The 18,001-nt window shown below is 31.9% G+C and overlaps 1 protein-coding gene across 2 annotated transcripts; it reads right to left on the bottom strand.

The window, feature by feature from the left end:
* Window positions 1-1,294: 1,294 nt before the first annotated feature.
* On the bottom strand, window positions 1,295-15,653 carry LOC104883950 (probable caffeoyl-CoA O-methyltransferase At4g26220). 2 transcript variants are annotated; one of them, XM_010668531.4, is made up of 6 exons: window positions 15,261-15,653; window positions 6,374-6,477; window positions 6,132-6,214; window positions 3,007-3,151; window positions 2,768-2,902; window positions 1,295-1,754 (listed from the first exon to the last, which is right to left on the bottom strand). In XM_010668531.4, the coding sequence occupies exons 2-6, from the start codon at window positions 6,437-6,439 to the stop codon at window positions 1,461-1,463; spliced, it is 723 nt and encodes a 240-aa protein (XP_010666833.2). In that variant the 5' UTR covers window positions 6,440-6,477; window positions 15,261-15,653; the 3' UTR covers window positions 1,295-1,460. The 2 variants fall into 2 exon arrangements, with proteins under 2 accessions (XP_010666833.2, XP_010666832.2); XM_010668530.4 differs by having other exon boundaries at window positions 6,374-6,462; window positions 15,261-15,648.
* Between the last annotated feature and the right edge of the window lie 2,348 nt (window positions 15,654-18,001).

Genomic DNA, 18,001 nt, shown 5'->3' with positions numbered 1-18,001 from the left:
TGTCGCCTGTCGCCATTCCCCTCCCTCTCCCGCTTTGTCGTCTTCCCCTTCTCCGTGTCGAGTTGCCCACCACGGTGGCCTATAGGCCGTGATTCCTCCCTACTTTGTCATAGTTTTAGGGTCAGTTCCCCTCCCTATACCCCTAGTTTTCACTTTTCAGTGTCTGAAGTTAGGTTTAGGTTTCCTTTTCCCCGATCCCCCGCTCGTTTTCAAAAGTGGTTAGCTTTAGGTTCCCTTCCCCGTTCCCCTACTCTGTTTTTGAGCTTTAGTGTTAGTGTCCCCTTCCCCGTTCCCCTCTAGTGTTAGTTGTCAGTTTGTTGGTTTGTTCAGGACTCCGTCGTTGGCCGCTAAGATATCATGCAGTTTTTGAAGTTTCTATGGTGCTGGTTTTAGTGTGGCATTCTGTATTGGTTGTTGGTCTGTTTTGGGTATCTTGTTTACGTTCCTTCTTTCCGTTTTAATTTAGGGTTCTTTAGATCTAGTTATGCATCTATAGGGGTTGAAGTATTGAGTAAGATGAGAGGTGATGATCATTTTATTCATGTTGTGGTTAGATCTTCTAGGTTTGAGATTGCAAGGACGGATCTTCGGATCCATCAATTGGGCGATTTTCTTCAACATAAGTCACCCAGATTTCCAGTGATGACCTTTGGAGTCATCACACCTCAAAAATGCATCTTGTGGGAGGCCCTCCAATTTAATTTGGAGCTAAGTTATGTCCTCCACGCATTTCGAGTTTCTGTCTTGCGAGACGAAACTCGAGTTACCCTTGTTCAAGGGTCCGAAGTCACCTAAGGAGGTGATTTCTTGGTTACTTTCATCAGTAGAATCCCAGGAAGGTTTTTATGTTCAAGGATCTTGGGATTTTGTGGCTAGTAGACTTTGGGAGTTACTAGGTGAGTTACGACAATCTACCTTTGAAGATCGTTTTGGTGTCTTCTTTCAACATGTTTCCTCTCATTCCATGTCTGTTTCATCAAGACCTTTGACCCACATCCTCTCATCATCGTTCGAGATTAGTCTAAGTTGGTCTGCATATGTAATAGGTTGTTTTTATTTCATCGAGTATATGTAAGAGCAAATGCAGCTCTTCTAGTTTCATTTGCTTTGTCTTCTTTTAGTTGTATTAGTATTAGGTTGTACTTTCAATTTTAATTAATGCAAATTTTCTCGATGTCAAAAAAAAAAAACAATAAAGATAGTGAAAAGAAACAGTGTTGATATGCATTAGCTAGCTGACACCAACAAAGCACATTGGTGGTAATTCCATGATGCAATAAGTTAAAGTTTGAGATTTACCAAAACTAATTGTTTCTTTATTATTCAATTATAAGTTCCCACAATGTAATTTGTTCCAATAATTATTATACAGTTTTTGGTTCACAAACATTGGAAAACAAACATCATTTTTAATCTACCAACTGAAAACCAAAACAAAACATAATTAGCACACAAGGGAGTTAATGAAGGCGCTTGCATACAAGGAAACCATTGCTTATTGGTGAATGGCATATTTCTACTCGAAGATTTTGTGATAGATCCTTAGTGAACTCAAGGCAACGTTGTCTAGCAAGTCTCTTGTTTTCTGGCACATCTTGCTCTTCTTTTGCCACATACCCTTCGCATAGTGTGTTACTAAAGCAAATCAACCCTCCTATTTTCACTAGCTTCACTAATCTCTCATAGTAGCTCATGTAATTACTGGTGTCAACTTCATTGATGAATGCAAAATCGAAACTTCCCAAGTTTAATTTCTGCATAAAGACACATATATTGATAAATATATTAAATATGTTATACTAAACAATCCATCTATCAGAGACTAATATTCACATTATTACTGCCTCAAGATGTTGGATATTAAAATTAATTACTTCCTGCGTTTCAATTTAGTTGTGACACTTTTAAGTCACAGACTTCTAGGAAATTTTTGGAGAGGAGAGAGATAAATAATGAAAATAAAAGGGTCACATGTAATAGGAGATAGAGATAGAGAGAAGTTATTACCCAAAATGAAAGTGTATATGTAATCTCATAGATAGCTCGATGGTTTGTAATATCTAGTTTGTTATATTTTCGGTGGGTTGTAAAAACTAGTCAAGCTCAGTTTAGTTTTTGTTTAATTGTCGTTTATCGTTTGGATTTACTTCATGTAGTTCTTACTTTCGTTTTCAATTAACGGGAATTTCACCGATGTTAAAAAAAATATTTGGAGTATGTGAACAAATTTATTTACTTCTATGTACATTATATAGAATTAGATCCAAATTTTCATCGGCCAACAATTAATAGAAAGATGAGACACAATCGAAATACAAAACAAAATTATCTAATGAAGGAAACAATAGTTGGCTTGAATACTGAAATTTACCACTCAAGTGTAACTCGAAGGCTCGGACCCGACTACTAATTCTTATTTACAATCATGCATCTCAATTTTCATACCTTTAATAATAAATAATAGAGGTTTACCCCTTTTTTGCACCCTAAAAGAATATGATTTCCATATGCGACAATATAATATTTCATATGTTTCTTTTAAATTTACTCATTTCACTATATGGGATTAAAAAGTGGATAACATATGTGGAAAAAGAGGAAAAAGTAGATGTAACATGTTACTAAAATTTGAAAAAGCAACCGTATGTAGATAAAAAAGGACCAGACCAAAAAAGAAAGTGTGTAGATTAAAATGAAATGAAATTAGTAACAAATTACAAAGCCAACGATAATGACTTTATTTTGTTGAATAGATTAGAGTACTCACATCTTTGGCAAATTGATCAAGAACGAGAAGCGCTTCGGATTCAATGAAGTTAATTTTGTTTTCAACTCCTGCTTTTATTATGATTGGTAAACCAATTGTCTCAAATAATTCTGGGTCAGCACTGATGGCTAGAATCTGCAAATTTCACAGAAAATGCTCCTTGTAATTATTGCATTTAATTTATATGCATGCATTGCTATTTTATTGGATTTTGTTGGGTGTAATAAACATATACTTACTTCACCATCTTTTGGAATTGTAAGAGCTGTTAATAGTGTGGAGTATCCAGTTGACACTCCAATTTCAATGACCATCTGGGCATTCACTAGCTTCAATAGCATGGCCAAAAATTGTCCACGAAGTGGGCATGTAACAAAGGAGTCTCTGAAATGAATAATAAATGAACACTCTCATGGTTAAGCATTAATCACGCACCTAATATAAAATTCAGGCCCGAGGCCCGGCTATTAGGCTGTGCAAACAGCCCAATAGCACAGGGCTCGGAATTTGCTGGGCCCAAAATCTAAAAGAACACACAATATAATGTATTTGTGACGCTTATAATACAATTACAGAGGTTGGAGGAGTTGGTCTTTGTTTTTAATACTCCATAAATAGAGTCTTGACTCTTGAGGACGCTGTTTCGAGTTGACTATTTCCCTTTTCTTTTCAACTATTTTTATTACTCTTTTTTGTTGCATTCTTTACGGTATTTTATTTTTTTTGGGAAGTGCAATATTTGCCAAAGAAGAGTCAAATAATTTGTGGCCACTAGTTTAATAGTTAATAAGTCCAAATGAAGGTCTCGGGTTCGAGCCTTGGGTATGGAAAAAATCCCAGCTGGGAGGGATGCTACCCTTTGAGGTACCCATGCAAACTCCCGCGGGAGATTAGTCCACTCGCCAAAGGCGGTGGGAAACTCCTCGTAGTAGGACCAAAAAAAAAAAAAGAAGTCCAAATGAAGAGTCCAGGTACTTCATCATGTAAATCTTCTTTTTTATAGTAACTTTTTAGGGTGACATAGTAAAATTATTAATGCATGTTATCTCTATTCTCTGTAAGTAGAACATTGGTAATAGCTTTGTTTAGTTTTGAGTTGTTATATATATACAATCTCAAATAGTTTGAACACTGTACAAATAAAAATAGTTTGGAGTTTTGGTTTTTCAGTTTACAAGAACATAGTTATATAATATTATACAAGAAACTTTTTATATCATTGAAGTTCCAAAAAAAAAAATGATATTAGGGGCCCAATCCTAAGATTAGAACAAGGCCTCCAAAATGTTTAAAATGGCCCTGATAAAATTATATAATAAAAATTATATATATTATTTTTGCTGGAAAAAGTTAGTATATTTAAACCCTACTTTAACGTAACTATATTTATGGTTCAAGTGTTTGAAGTAATATCTTTATGTCGTGTTGAGATCTTCTAGAGTTTCAAAATAAATCTACACGGTAGAGTTCGTTAAATAGCAGTCATTGATTAAGAAATCAAAGGTTTGTATTTTCTTTCCCAAAAATCCCCCCTATTTTCCCCCCGAATATCCTTCCCATATCTTTTCCTTTCTCACTAATCATAAACCATTGATTTTATAATATATGGTCAGGATTCAACTCTACTTTGTAGAGTTTTCATAAAACTCTAGAGGATCCGGACCCGTTGCGCTAGTCGATAGGTATTACTTATGATGTGGCTATTAGTCATTTTATCCATTAGAATTAATCAATCATATATTAAACGGTTATTTCACCAAATACCCCCGACAAATCGCGAAATTCACAATATACCCCCAATGTTTCAACAATTCACCATATACCCCTGACTTTTCATTTTTGTGCACCAAATACCCTTTTTTTAACTGCCGTTAACTCACAGTTAACTTTATTTACCATTTTGCCACAATTAACTCCTAACCCTAAAATCTAAACCCTAATCTCTAACCCTAATCTAAATACTAACCCTAAAATCTAAACCCTAATCTCTAACCCTAATCTAAATACTAACCCTAAAATCTAAACCCTAATCCTTAACCATAAGCCCAACCCAGCCCAGCCCAACCCTTCCCCCTCCCCCTCCACCATCCCCCCACCCCTCCCCTGCCGCAGCCGCCAAACCCTCCCCCTTCCTCTGCCGCAACCTCGCCAACCCCTCCCCCTCCGATCCCTCTGCCGCAACCCCCCACCCCTCCCCCTCCCCCTCCCTCTGCCGCAACCCCGCCAACCCCTCCCCTCCCCTCTGCCGCAACCCCCAGCCCCCGTAGCCCAGAAATTCGAACAACAACACTAACGCAGTAGTGGAGCGAGCGGAGGAGAGAATTTCCGGCGAAGCCAGCGTGGTGCGACGCGACACTGACGCAGCAGTGCAGCAACGTAGGGAGTGGTGCAGCGAATTGAAGGGGATGGTGCAGCGAAGAAATAAAGGAGAGAGAATCTCCGACAAGCCTGGCAAATCGCCGGCGAATTGAAGGGGATGGTGCAGCGAGGTCGGCGAAGAGAGAAGAATAAGGGAAAGGGGTTCGCAGAGGGAAGGGGGCTGCGACGGAGGGGGATGGGGGAGAGGGATGGGTGGGGGGTGCTGCACCGGTGAACGAAGAGGGGGAGGGGAGCGGTGCTGCATCGGTGGGGGCTGGGGTGGGGGGCGCCGGTGGGGGAAGGGGAGGGGTGGGGGCTGGGGTGGGGGAGGGGGCTGGTGTATGGGAGGGGGTGGGTTAGGGTTTACATTTTAGGGTTAGGTTTAGATTTTAGGGATTAGGGTTCAAATTAGGGTTAGTGAATAATGATGGCAAAATCGTAAATGAAACAAACGGCGACCTAATGTCCGTTAGAAAAAGGGTATATGGTGCACAAAAATGAAAAGTCAGGAGTATATGGTGAATTGTTGAAACATTGAGGGTATATTGTGAGTTTGTTGATTTGTCGGGGGTATTTGGTGAAAAAACCGTATATTAAACATCAGAATCAGATAGTCCTCACATATTACATATAAATATACATAAAATATGATTTAAAAGCATGTGGACATTCAAGTTATTATAGTTAATTAGGAAAACATTTGGGTGTTCCTAAGAATTGACAACCTTCAAAAATTTAGTAATTTAAGTAGTTGTACTTCCCAATAATAAAGTTCACCCTAACTATTGTTTAATGTCTAATGCATACTTACAACAAAAAAATTTAAAAGAGACGGCCTAATTTTAATATAAAAATATACTTAGTCACTAAATGGATTAAACTAGTCACCAAAAGAAATTAACTTAATCACTATTGAACTAGCTAATTCTCTTTTTAATATTAAACTTACCATTATCTAATTTTAATTTAAAAATAAACAGTTTTTTACAAGACAAACTCTACTTACAAAGGTTGGTTAACAGTGGTGGCGTCTCTCAATTCCTTCAAGAGTTCGGGCTCCCTTGGGTATACGCTAGTTTCCAGAATATACTGTTCGATCATCATTGAAAACATCACAACATTATCAACGTACACGTAACAAATTAAAATTTACTCTTACTTAATAACAATACTTTAGAATAATAGAAGTGAAAGATGTTATGGTAACAATATTAGTACTAAACTATTCCGTTTGAAAGCTTTCAATACCTTGTATAACTTGTCATTCTGTAGCAGTGATTTGTCAGCAATCGAAAATGACTCCTTTGAGGTCATATCTTCTTTGAACTCAGCAATTTCTGGTTTTATATATCCTTGAATAAGAATCTTTCTTAGAATTAAAAGAATAGAGCAAAGAACACCATATTGGATAACTATGTACATTAGACTTTTTTAATTAATGATCGTCACTTATTTGATTTTTTCTAATATGACACTATTTTTTAGTCCTCGGTGGTGACTCAGAGAAAAATCTTATGGTTATGAATTAGGATCATTTAAAAAAATTGTTTAAAATCTATGATTGCCTAGATAATTTTCAAATCAAAGAAGTGAAAATTCTATTATGCTCCCAGGAACACGGTGGACACCATGCACACCATGTATTCGGTAAATTTGTTCTATTTCCGATAAGTAAATGTTCTATTTCAGCAAATGTTCATTTTAAGCATATTTTTCAGCAAAAAAAATATGTTCTAGTTTTCGAAAAAATTGTTCTAATTTCAATAAACAAATGTTATATTTCAACAAATGTTCGTTTTAAGTTTATTTTTCAGCAAAAAATTATATTCTATATTTTGTGAATCTGTTTCATTTTCGATAAGCAAATGTTCAATTTTAAAAAATGTTCTTTTAAAACTTATTTTCCACCAAAAAATATGTTCTATTTTCACTAAAAATATGTTCTATATTTGATAAACATATGTTCTATTTAAGTAATATCTAGTAATGTTCCACTTCAACCAAAAATGTTCATTTTCGTATTTGGATTCTGGTAATGTTCCACTTCAACAGTAAAATGTTCTTTTTCATAAATGAATTTTTGTAATGTTCCATTTCAACAATAAAATGTTTGTTTTCGTAAATGAATTTTGTAATGTTCCACTTCAACAGTATAATGTTTGATTTCGTATTCGTAAATGTTCGTCTTCGTGTTCGTAAATGTTCTATTTTTTTTATTGTGGGAGCACAGTTCTCATTGTACTCCCGGGAGCACAATGCACGCATTATCAAAGAAGCTTGAGTAAAAGCAAAACAATATTACCCGCTAATAAGAATAAAAGTACTTGAGATAAAAATGTAGATTTTACACTGAATGTATCTAGAATCAAGTAAATAAAAGGTATTTTTTTAAGACAATGTATTTATATCACTTGTCAATATATATGTTGCATGTGCTATTTGAGTACATATACACAATAATACACTAAGTAAGATATGAATCATAGATATAGGAGGGGGAATAAGGATGAAAAATAATAGCGGCAGAATTTGTTTCGTACGTAGTACTATATGTCATTAGTTCATCTTATATTCCCCTCAAAAAAAAAAAAATTTCATCTTATATTATTAAAACTAGTTTTCTAGCTTGTAGTTGTACTAAGCAGATACATAATTTTTTTTTTTGGGTAATCAAATCTATAAGTTTTAGTTGAACTCAACCTGAATAGAGGATCATTTGTCCACAAGTCTATACTCCAATCCCTCGCACATAGGGATGGGCAAGGGTAGGGTCTGGGTAGGATCCAGCCGGACCCTAGACCCGAACTCTAAATTTTTTTGCAGACCTGGACCCGGATCCTAAGGGTTTGAAAAAATTGGACCCTGACCCAGACCCTTAGGGTCTGAAGGGTCTAGAGGGTCTAGAGGGTCTATAGGGTCCAGGCTTAAATTCTTTAATTGGCCAAATTTTCAGCATTATTAATATCAATAATCATCTGAAATTCGCATGACACAAACACAAAAAATCGCATGAAACAAACACAAGAATTTGCATGAAACAAACACAAACATATAAATTGAAAAAAAGAAACAAACACAAACTTATAAACTGAAAAAAAACGAAACAAACACAATTCACAAACATATAAACTGAAAAAACAAAACAAACATACAAACTAAAAAAAACGAAACAAACACAACTTACATAAGAGTTCTGAATGGGTGTTTTGGTGTTTTAGTTTAGCTATTAGTCTTTTAGAAAATTAGTTTGTTTTTTTTAAAAAGAGTTAAAATGTATATATTAAATACGTTTAGGGTCTAAGGGTTGGGTCTGAGTAGGGTCTGGGTCCAAAATTTTAAGACCCGGACCCTAAAAAATTTACTTGGACCCAGACCCGGACCCGGACCCTTAGGGTCTGAAAAAGTTGGACCCAAAGCCTTAAATTAGGGTTGGGTCCAACAGGGTCCAGGTAGGGTCCTGGACCCATGCACATCCCTACTCGCACATTATAGTAGGATGTTGTCATTAGTTCATATACCTAATTTTGCTCTAAAATTTAAGTTAGTTTATAATATTAATGCAACATCAAATGTCATATTCAGTTCAACCGGCCTTAAAAATCATTTTATATTATCCAAAAAAACATTGTGATGCATGTGAAATCTTATTAGATTCATCTAAATATGTAGTTTCTTAATATTAATTTTCTATAGTTCTTACTTATATATAATTAGATATATTAAATCTCAAAACTGTGCATTCACAAACATGACAAGACTTTTGGGTGCAAAGAAAAAAAAAAGAGGCAATATAGCTGAATGAATTTTTCAGAAGATTTGTTATCAGTTGAGATTCTAAATACATTGACTCGTTGAGATAGTCGACCAAATTTGATTAATTTTGTATGATCTTCAAGGAAAGGAGAGGAAGTGGTTAAACTAAAAAAAAAAAAGTAATTTTTTATAACAATCCCCCTTATGTTTTACTCATTTTGAAAGTGCTCACCTTATATTTTTTTTTTGTATTTTAGGGTCTGTTCTCTTCGACATAAAACAACTGAACTGAATTGAACTGAACTAAATTGAACTGAACTGAAATGAATAGTGATATGTGAGAGTAAGGGTCTGTTCTCTTCGGCATAAAACAGCTGAGCTGAACTGAACTGATTGGAGCTGAACTGAACTGATTGGAGCTGAACTGAATTGAATTGAATTAAATTAAATTCAATTGAATTAAATTAAATGTAATAAATATATAAATATTATTTAAACAATAATAATATGAATATTAAATAATTATTATAATGATAAGTAATAATAATGAATAATAATAATATTATTTTGGATATTTTAAAATGATAGTTATAAATAAATAATATTAATAATCATAAATTAATAATAATAACAATTAATGATAATAATGATAATTAATAATTATTATTTTATATTATTTGTATTAATATATTAATACTTGATGATGATATATAATAACAATAATATCTAAGAAGTAAATTAATATTACTATTTTGATAATTATATTTAATAATAAAAATAATGATTGGGTTGGACCGCAAAAATTACATCATAACCGTCGTGACGCGATTTGATTGATTTATGGGCTAAAAACATGGGTTTATTTGTGCTTTGACCTAAACCATGTTCCTTTAATAATAATAGTAATAATAATGAGTAAAGCTATAATAAAAAAATAATATATAGAAACAATAATAATAATAATAATAATAATACTTAATAGTAATGATATAAAAATAAATAACAATAATAATAATAATAATAATAATAAGAATAATTAGTAAAATAAATTATACCAACATAATAATAATATTTAACAAAATGGTTATATATAAAAGAATGGAGTTGAACTGAACTGAACTGAAAATAAGCTGGGGAGAACAGGCCATAAAAGTATTGTCCAGAGCTGAACTGAACCGAACCGAACTAAATTGAACTGAACTGGAAATAAGGTGGGGGGAACAGGCCCTTACTCCCTTAACTTTCCTATCTTTTAAAATTTCACCATCATAAAACACTTTATGTCCAAGATTTTGTTTCTCCCATTTTCTTTCTCTCTATCTCTCCTTGATAGGCCCGGCTAATTTTTATTTCATCGTGGATTGAATTACAAAGTCGATATATGAATTTTCGCTCACTTAATTGTAGAGTTAGTTGGAAAAATTTTGACAATTGAGAGAGAATTGAGATTATGGGAGTGTTTGACAATTAGAATTTTGGAGCAAAAAGAGAGGTTTGAATCACTTTTAGAGTTTTGATTAGTCAACAACTTTAAAAGGGGTCAGGGGTGTTTGCTAAAATAGAGTTTTAGAGAGTTTTGGAATGAAAACTCTCCAAATGAAAAAGCTCATATTAGGAGCTTTTTCTTTAGAGGATTAGGTAGAAATATGTTTAATGATTTTTTTGCCTCTAATAATAATACTACAGATATGTATTAAAATGTCTATAAATGTCATTTTACACAAACAAATGACAATAAGCTTTTAGTAATCAATTAATTTTTACCAAACACATTTATAAAAAAAGTTGTCAGATCAGTAGTCAAATCTGTTGAACAAAAAGTTAAAACTCTAACAGCTGAACTCTAAACTCTATTTGTCAAGCGAACGGGGCCTATAAGCAAGGTTTGAGGAGTAACATGGAGCTATCGGTTGGAATTGAGGGAAATTAATAGGTGGGACCACGTTAGATGCAAAATAGACGAAAACCATTCAATGCTAATGGAATTTAAGAAGTTATTAGTTATGTTAATGTGGAAAAAAAGTATAAGGTGGTTATTCTCAAAGTGGGTGAAACATAATAAGAATTTTTTCCTTGGATAATGCAAAAGTAGGTTTTAATTCACAAAATATGTCCAAAAAAATTAAAATTCCCTGCGTACCGTCCACGTAGGACGGCACGCGAGATTATTTTTTTTTAGTAAAACCGCTACTTGCAGTAGCGGTTTACAAGTGCCGAGAATTTTTTTTTTTTTTTTGTAAACCGCTACTCCGAGTAGCGGTTTATTATGAAAACTGATATCTGCTTACCATATTTTGCGCAGGTAAACCGCTACTCAGAGTAGCGGTTTATATTTATAAGCCGCTACTCAGAGTAGCGGTTTATTATAAAATTAAACCGCTACTTTGAGTAGCGGTTTCCGCGGGTTAAAACAAAAAAAAAAACAATTTTCTCGCGTGCCGTCCTACGTGGACGGTACGCAGGGAATTTTTATTTTTTTGGGCATATTTTGGGAATTAAAACCCACTTTTGCATTATTCAAAGAAAAAATTCAACATAATAAGGTAGTTATTATTAAAAATTCCTTAAAAAAAAATGATTTTTGAAATAATGGAAAGTTTTAACATATTAGTTGTCCACGGTTTATACATGTTTAGTAATAGTTTTTTGAGAGTAAAATACACTTTTGGAGACTTACCTTTCATACTTTTCATTATCTAGGTACTCACCTTTTATCTTTCATTGTTTGGGGATTGATGGTGGGGAAAGTTAAATTCTGGTGTGGTTGAGACTTTAAAAAAAATCTTTTTTTTCCCCTACTTTCTTGCAATACACTTGCTTTTAAAAAGAGGGAAAAATAAAACCTTTTAAACGTTTACCATTAGACTACTATCAGTTCATGTTCTTTCTTTGCAAAGAGGAATTCATGAACCATCTCTACTCTAGTAAAAAAACAAACTCTAATCTTTGCAAAAACCGGGTACTACATCAAATTCATGTTCTTTCTTTGCAATTTTGAGATTTAATGCTGTAATTAGAAATCTATTTGTATATGTAATTGGTTAGGGTTTAGGGATTAATCTAAATTTTAAATTTTTTGAAGGAAATTCGACATTGCGTGATTATATCTAGTTCGGATAGAAACACAATTTATATGTAAATTATTCAACTTTTGTGGCCATAATTGTGTACATGCATGTGGTATTAATAAGAACATGAAATAGAGTATGCAGTATTTGGGATTGATTTTTTTTTTTAATTGAAAAAATTGTAACTTGGTTTTAGTTTTTATCTACAACTTTATATATATAATTTTCTTCTTCTTATGTACATATTTTTTTTAGGCACATTGGTGTTTACATTGATATTTTAGTGATCAATATTGTGGTTTGATTTTCGAGTACAGTTGGTAGCTAACAATCCTCAAAGTATATGTATTTTTGTTTTATAGTTTTAATTATCTATTGTATTCGTTTTAAAAAATTAATAACCTCACGGAATCTTATTTTCCGGCCATCATCAGCCCCCAAACGATAAAAGATAAAAGGTGAGTCCCCAAATGATGTAAAGTATGAGAGGTAACTAGGGCTGGCAAAAGTTGACCCAACCCGACAACCCGACCAGAACCTAAACTAAAATAAGCGGGTTAGTGTTGGAATTTTTAAATGGGTTGACACAATTAACTCATTTAATTAAACGGGTTAGGTTCAGGTTGACATTTTCGACCTGAAAATGACCTGTGTTTGACCTGATTAACTTAATTATATAGAATATTCTAAAAAAATATTGATAAATCTAAAATTTGGTTAAAATATCTCTAAAATATGTCATAGTTATTCCAAGAAACTCTAAACATGCATACTTTTAGTAGTGAACTTGCTCATTTTGTTTTCAAGAAAATAATTATTTTTCAATAGAATGTATTAAATGGGTTAAACAAGTTATACAGTAACCTTTATATTAAATGGATCGGATCAGGGTTAATTTTTTCAACTAGGCCTGTTTATTAAATGAATTAGGTTTGGGTTGAGAGACTTTTTCACCCATTTATTATCGATACTAACATGAACCCGACCCAACCCCACCTGATTGTCAGCCCTAGAGGTAAGTCCCCAAAAGTGTATTTTTTTAAAAAAAAATCAAACTTCTACCTTGATTTCAAATACTTAAGCTTCGGTTTACCTTATTTTTGCTTATTTCAAATCTAATCAGATCGGGTCAGATCAGATTAGAAAAAATAAGTTCAGATCAGATCATGCTTATATTTAAAAACTCATTATTACTATTAATACTACTCCCGTTTTCTTTTAAATTTACTCACTTCACTTTGGGGAAGAACCAAAGAAGAAGTACAAAAGGAAGAAGTACAAAAGTATGAGAGATAAATTGAAAAGGTGGAGAGAAAAACTGAAAAGTAAGAGAGAAACAAAAGAGTGGGTTAAGATATTAAAAAGTGAATGACATGAGTTGAAAAAGAGGAGAAAATAAATGTGATATGTTACAAAAAATAGAAAAAGCAACAGTGATTAGATTAAAAAGAAACGGACTAAAAAAAAAGGAGGGAGTATTATTTACTAGTACATTTGTTCAAAAGGATTATTATTGCTGTCGTTGTACTTATTAATTATTAATATTGGTAATTATTATTAATCTCGTTCTTATCATTATAAATATCATTGTTATCATCATTTTAAGTAATTTTGTTGTTATTAAATAATAGGAAATTAAAAACCACGTGTTAAGAGTATAAGATTGGCACAAAAATAAGAAATATATAAAATATGATAGCTCAAATTCATGACAATAAAACAACTAAGTTCAGATTAAATTTCAAAATAAGCTAAGTGTGAAATACAAATTATAAATTTAGATCCGGTATACCTCTTCCTACCGAATTCCAACGTAAAAGAGAACTTAGTAGTAGTATTTAGGTAAGTTTTCATAGTTGTTTGTATATCTTATTTTATTTTATATGAAAAAAAATGAGTTAAGTTTGCCGACTTCTCAAGTGTGAAACTTTTTTTATTTTAAGGGAAAGTGTGAAACATTTTAGAAGTGCTCTTATAAATTAATGACTTGAGTTGTAAAATTAGTTTTAGTAATTATTATTATGATTATAAATATTATTGTTGTTATCATAATAATGATAATAATAATAATAATTATTATTATTAATAAAAGTTGGGTAAAAATTGTGATAGAAATAAAATGATAATAATAATAATAATGATTATTATTATTAATAAAAGTTGGGTAAAAGTTGTGATAGAAATAAAATGATAATAATAGTAATACTATAAATAAGATCTTATAATGTACTCACTCTGTATTTCTTATCTTTCCTACTTTAACTTTACACGTTTGCCAATGCACTTATTCTACATTAAATATCTTTTATTACATATTAGTAAAAATTATAATAATTGCATATTAATAAAGTACTCATTGAGACGAATCAAACAACATCCCACATGACTATATTATTTCTTATATATTGAGAAAAATCTAAAAGATTCTCTCTGATTGTGCATACTGTCAAGATTTTAAGTGAGAAAGATAAAAAAAAATACAGAGGGAGTATTGCATAATAATGAATGGCAAAATAATAATATAATAGTAATAATATATGTTATAAAAGATAAGATCTTGTAAATCAGATCAAATCAGATCAGATCAGAAAAATAAGTTCAGATCAGATCAAATCAGAAAAAATAAGTTCAGATCAAATCAGAAAAAATAAGTTCAGATCAAATCAGATAAATTGAGATCAAAAATTTTTAGGTGAACTAAACATAGCCTTAGTATTGATTTATTGGTTTTAACAAATCCAAATAAAAAAACAAAGAACGTTTAGACAAAAATAAGTTTCACTTTCGCAAAAGATAAATTAAGTTAAGCATAAGCAAGTTAAGTTGACAAAAAAAAGTTTTGTCAAGTAAAAAAAAAAAGCTAAATTTATCAAACTACATGAAGATAACTAGATAAGGCTCTTTTCTCCAAATTATCATTACGGAAATTAAGAAATGTTCAGGAAAATGAAGAAATGTTCATGAAAAGTTCAAAAAGTTTATTTCTCTATATATTACATTTTAAGGATATATTTGCAACTGTATAAACCATTTTGTTACTCAGAAATTCAAATTTTATGTATTCATAATGATTCTTCGATGTCTGGTATTGTTGTGTTGTTTTATGAATATTACCCATCTAGAATTTTTTTTCAATTTAAGTCATTTTCTAAATCTTATTTTCTTGATCACAGCTTCAACTTATCCATTAGTTAAACAAAACTACACAAACAATTTTTTTTTTACTTAATCTCATATATTTGTTCAAACAAAAATAAAATAAGCTCTTAAGGGAAACTAATAAAAAGAAAGCATAAATGTAGAAGAGTGCATACCTTATTGGCTTTTGGTGAGCAGTGCCTTGTTCGAGTAATATTGTCTCAAGAATCTCAACTTTAAAGTTGCAAAAAATTGGATTGTTCAGTAGTAAATTGATAAGTATATTCATTTGCTGAATTGATCTTCTACTGGGTCAAACAAAAGACCAAGAAATTCTGAAGTCGTCGCTTATTTTATATTGTAACCTCATTTTGACACAGATTAATCAAGTGGGAATATATTTTTCTTCAATATCACCACACATCATTCAAATCCTGGGTAAGCCTGGGTTTCAAACTTTGACAAGAGGAGTACTTCAGCAAATTTGACTAATATATTGAGTTTGAATTTTATTTGGAAAAAATTTGTAATAGAGGTTTGAATTTTAGGAGATAATTTCTAAAAGTTGTGAACTATTGATTAATCTATATCGATTCTTAAATCTTAATTTTGGTTAGCCTTAATTATTTGAAACTAACGATTTTTTTTTTTTTAAATCTCACTTACTTTCTACTTCCTATTTCGTACTTTTTATTTCCTACTTCCTACTTCTCTCAATTAACCATTCCGGTGGCACCCATGTTTTACATGTCCCTATTAATTCAATCTCAAGTCTCTGAGACTCAATAAAAATTAGAGAATCTTTATAGTAAACCTGGGTGTACCATGCTCATGGTACATCCAGGGACATTTTCGTAATTTCTTGCAACTTAAGGTGTACACCCAGCCCAAACTTTTCAGCCAGGTCATAATGTTTCAAATGGATATAAAATTTGTCTGATTTCTCTCTCTTTTTCTTTACGTTTCTCTCTCCTCTGTCAGACTGTCACTATGTCTCTCTCTTCTTCATTTTTCCTCTCTGACAATCTTTAACCGCCATTTTTGCTTGGTTCCAGCTTCTTGCAAGCTTCTTTTGATGCTCATTTTCAAGCTCTTTGTTCATTTTAATTTAATTTCTTTAGTTGTTATATCTGAGCAAAGAATAATATTTTTGTGCACATATGAGAAAAATAAAATATGCTCATTTTAAGATAATGAGCAAACATTTTAAAAAGATAATGATCAAATCATCAAATAACAATGCACATTTTGACAAATGAACATATAAACTTGTTCATTTTGTGCTAATGTACAGTAATTTTGGAGAATCAATTTTGCAACAAGTAACTGACACATATTTATTCAAAGCAACAATTGAGCAAAACTCTTCTTGCTCATTTACATTATTTTGAATCATTGTAATATTCATTTATCAAGTTTCAAAAATAGAATAAGAAAAACAATGCACATTTGAATAAATGAACATATAAACTAGCTCATTTTGTGCTAATGAACAGTAATTTTGGATAATGAATTTTGCAACCAGTAACTGACATCTATTGTCATTCAACTCAACGCTTGAGCAAAATTCTTCATGTTCATTTACAGTATTTTGAATCACTGTAAGATTAATTTATCAAATTCCTAAACATAACAAGTAAATTCCAAAAAGAATAAAAAAAATCAAAAAAGGTATTAGATGTTTATGTTATCTACAGGAAAATATGGCAATATTCTGAGTTCACCATTGATGTCTTCATCTTCTGTTTAGGGCAAAATTAAAAATTGCATCACTAATTAGATAAATTTAGGACAAAAATTTACCTGAATTAATTTCTGATTGCATGCCAACAGTAAGTATTTCACTGAGTGAAGAAATTTGCAATTCTGTTGTCGATTCGCATGTTTGAATTGATTCCGCCATTAATGATTCGCACGAATGAGTTGAATCCGCCATTGTTGATTTGCAAAAATGAGCGAAATTAGCTTCTGAATCATCGTTAATACGATTTATTGCTTTTAATAAAAAAATTTGCAACTCTGATTCAGATGTTTGAGTTGAATACGCCATGAATGATCCGCAAGGTTGTGTTGGTTCCTCCATTTTTTTCTGTTTTCAAGCTTTGGAAGGAAGAAGGAGAAAGAACAATTATTGCCCAAAAATTACCAGCGTGCCCCTTAACTTGCAATTAACTACGAAAATTCCCCTGGGTGTACCATGAGCATGGTACACCCGGGTGTACCATGAGTGGACTCTAAAAATTAGAACTCTCTAAAGTAGGGACATACATAGGTTGATTAATAGTTCAAACCTTTTAAATTAGCACTCTAAGTTCATATCCCTATTGGAAATTATTTTTTCCGGACAAACATGATGTTTTTAGTGGTTGTTTGGTATATATTAACATATGATTTTCATGGAAAGTTTCATTTCCTAAGAAGTTATTTCCCTTATGTTATTCCTAGAAGATGGCCGTAATATGATTGGTTCACATTAAGAAATTTGCACTACTCATATATTAATGTGGGAATAGAAAGACCAAGGGAAGTTGATTGAATAAATTACCACGTTTTGTAAAAATTTCAATTTCTCAACGAATTTTCATAGTCCTATTTTCACCACTTCCTGTCAATCAAACAACTAACCAAATCAGGAAATGAAAGGTGAGAGTTTAACAACCAATCCATCACAATCTTAATTTTTAATTTTCTAAATTAAAACATAATAAAGCATTATAAATTATAATTATACTTCCTCAGTTTAGAAATAGTTGCACCGTTTCATGTTTTCACGCTTGTCGATGCATGATTTCAAACGTAATATCTTCAATTATCAATGAGTAAAAATCATAAAAAGTTAATATTAAAAAATATACATTGAGACGAATATAAATCATGTTTTCACGCTTCCCATATGACTCTATTTTTTTCCCAAAAT

The sequence above is a fragment of the Beta vulgaris genome, chromosome 8 (genome assembly GCF_026745355.1).
Source record: "Beta vulgaris subsp. vulgaris cultivar EL10 chromosome 8, EL10.2, whole genome shotgun sequence".
Lineage (NCBI taxonomy): Eukaryota > Viridiplantae > Streptophyta > Magnoliopsida > Caryophyllales > Amaranthaceae > Beta > Beta vulgaris.
The sequence above is the reverse complement of the archived record's forward strand: the minus strand, read 5'-3'. Positions and strand labels throughout refer to the sequence as shown.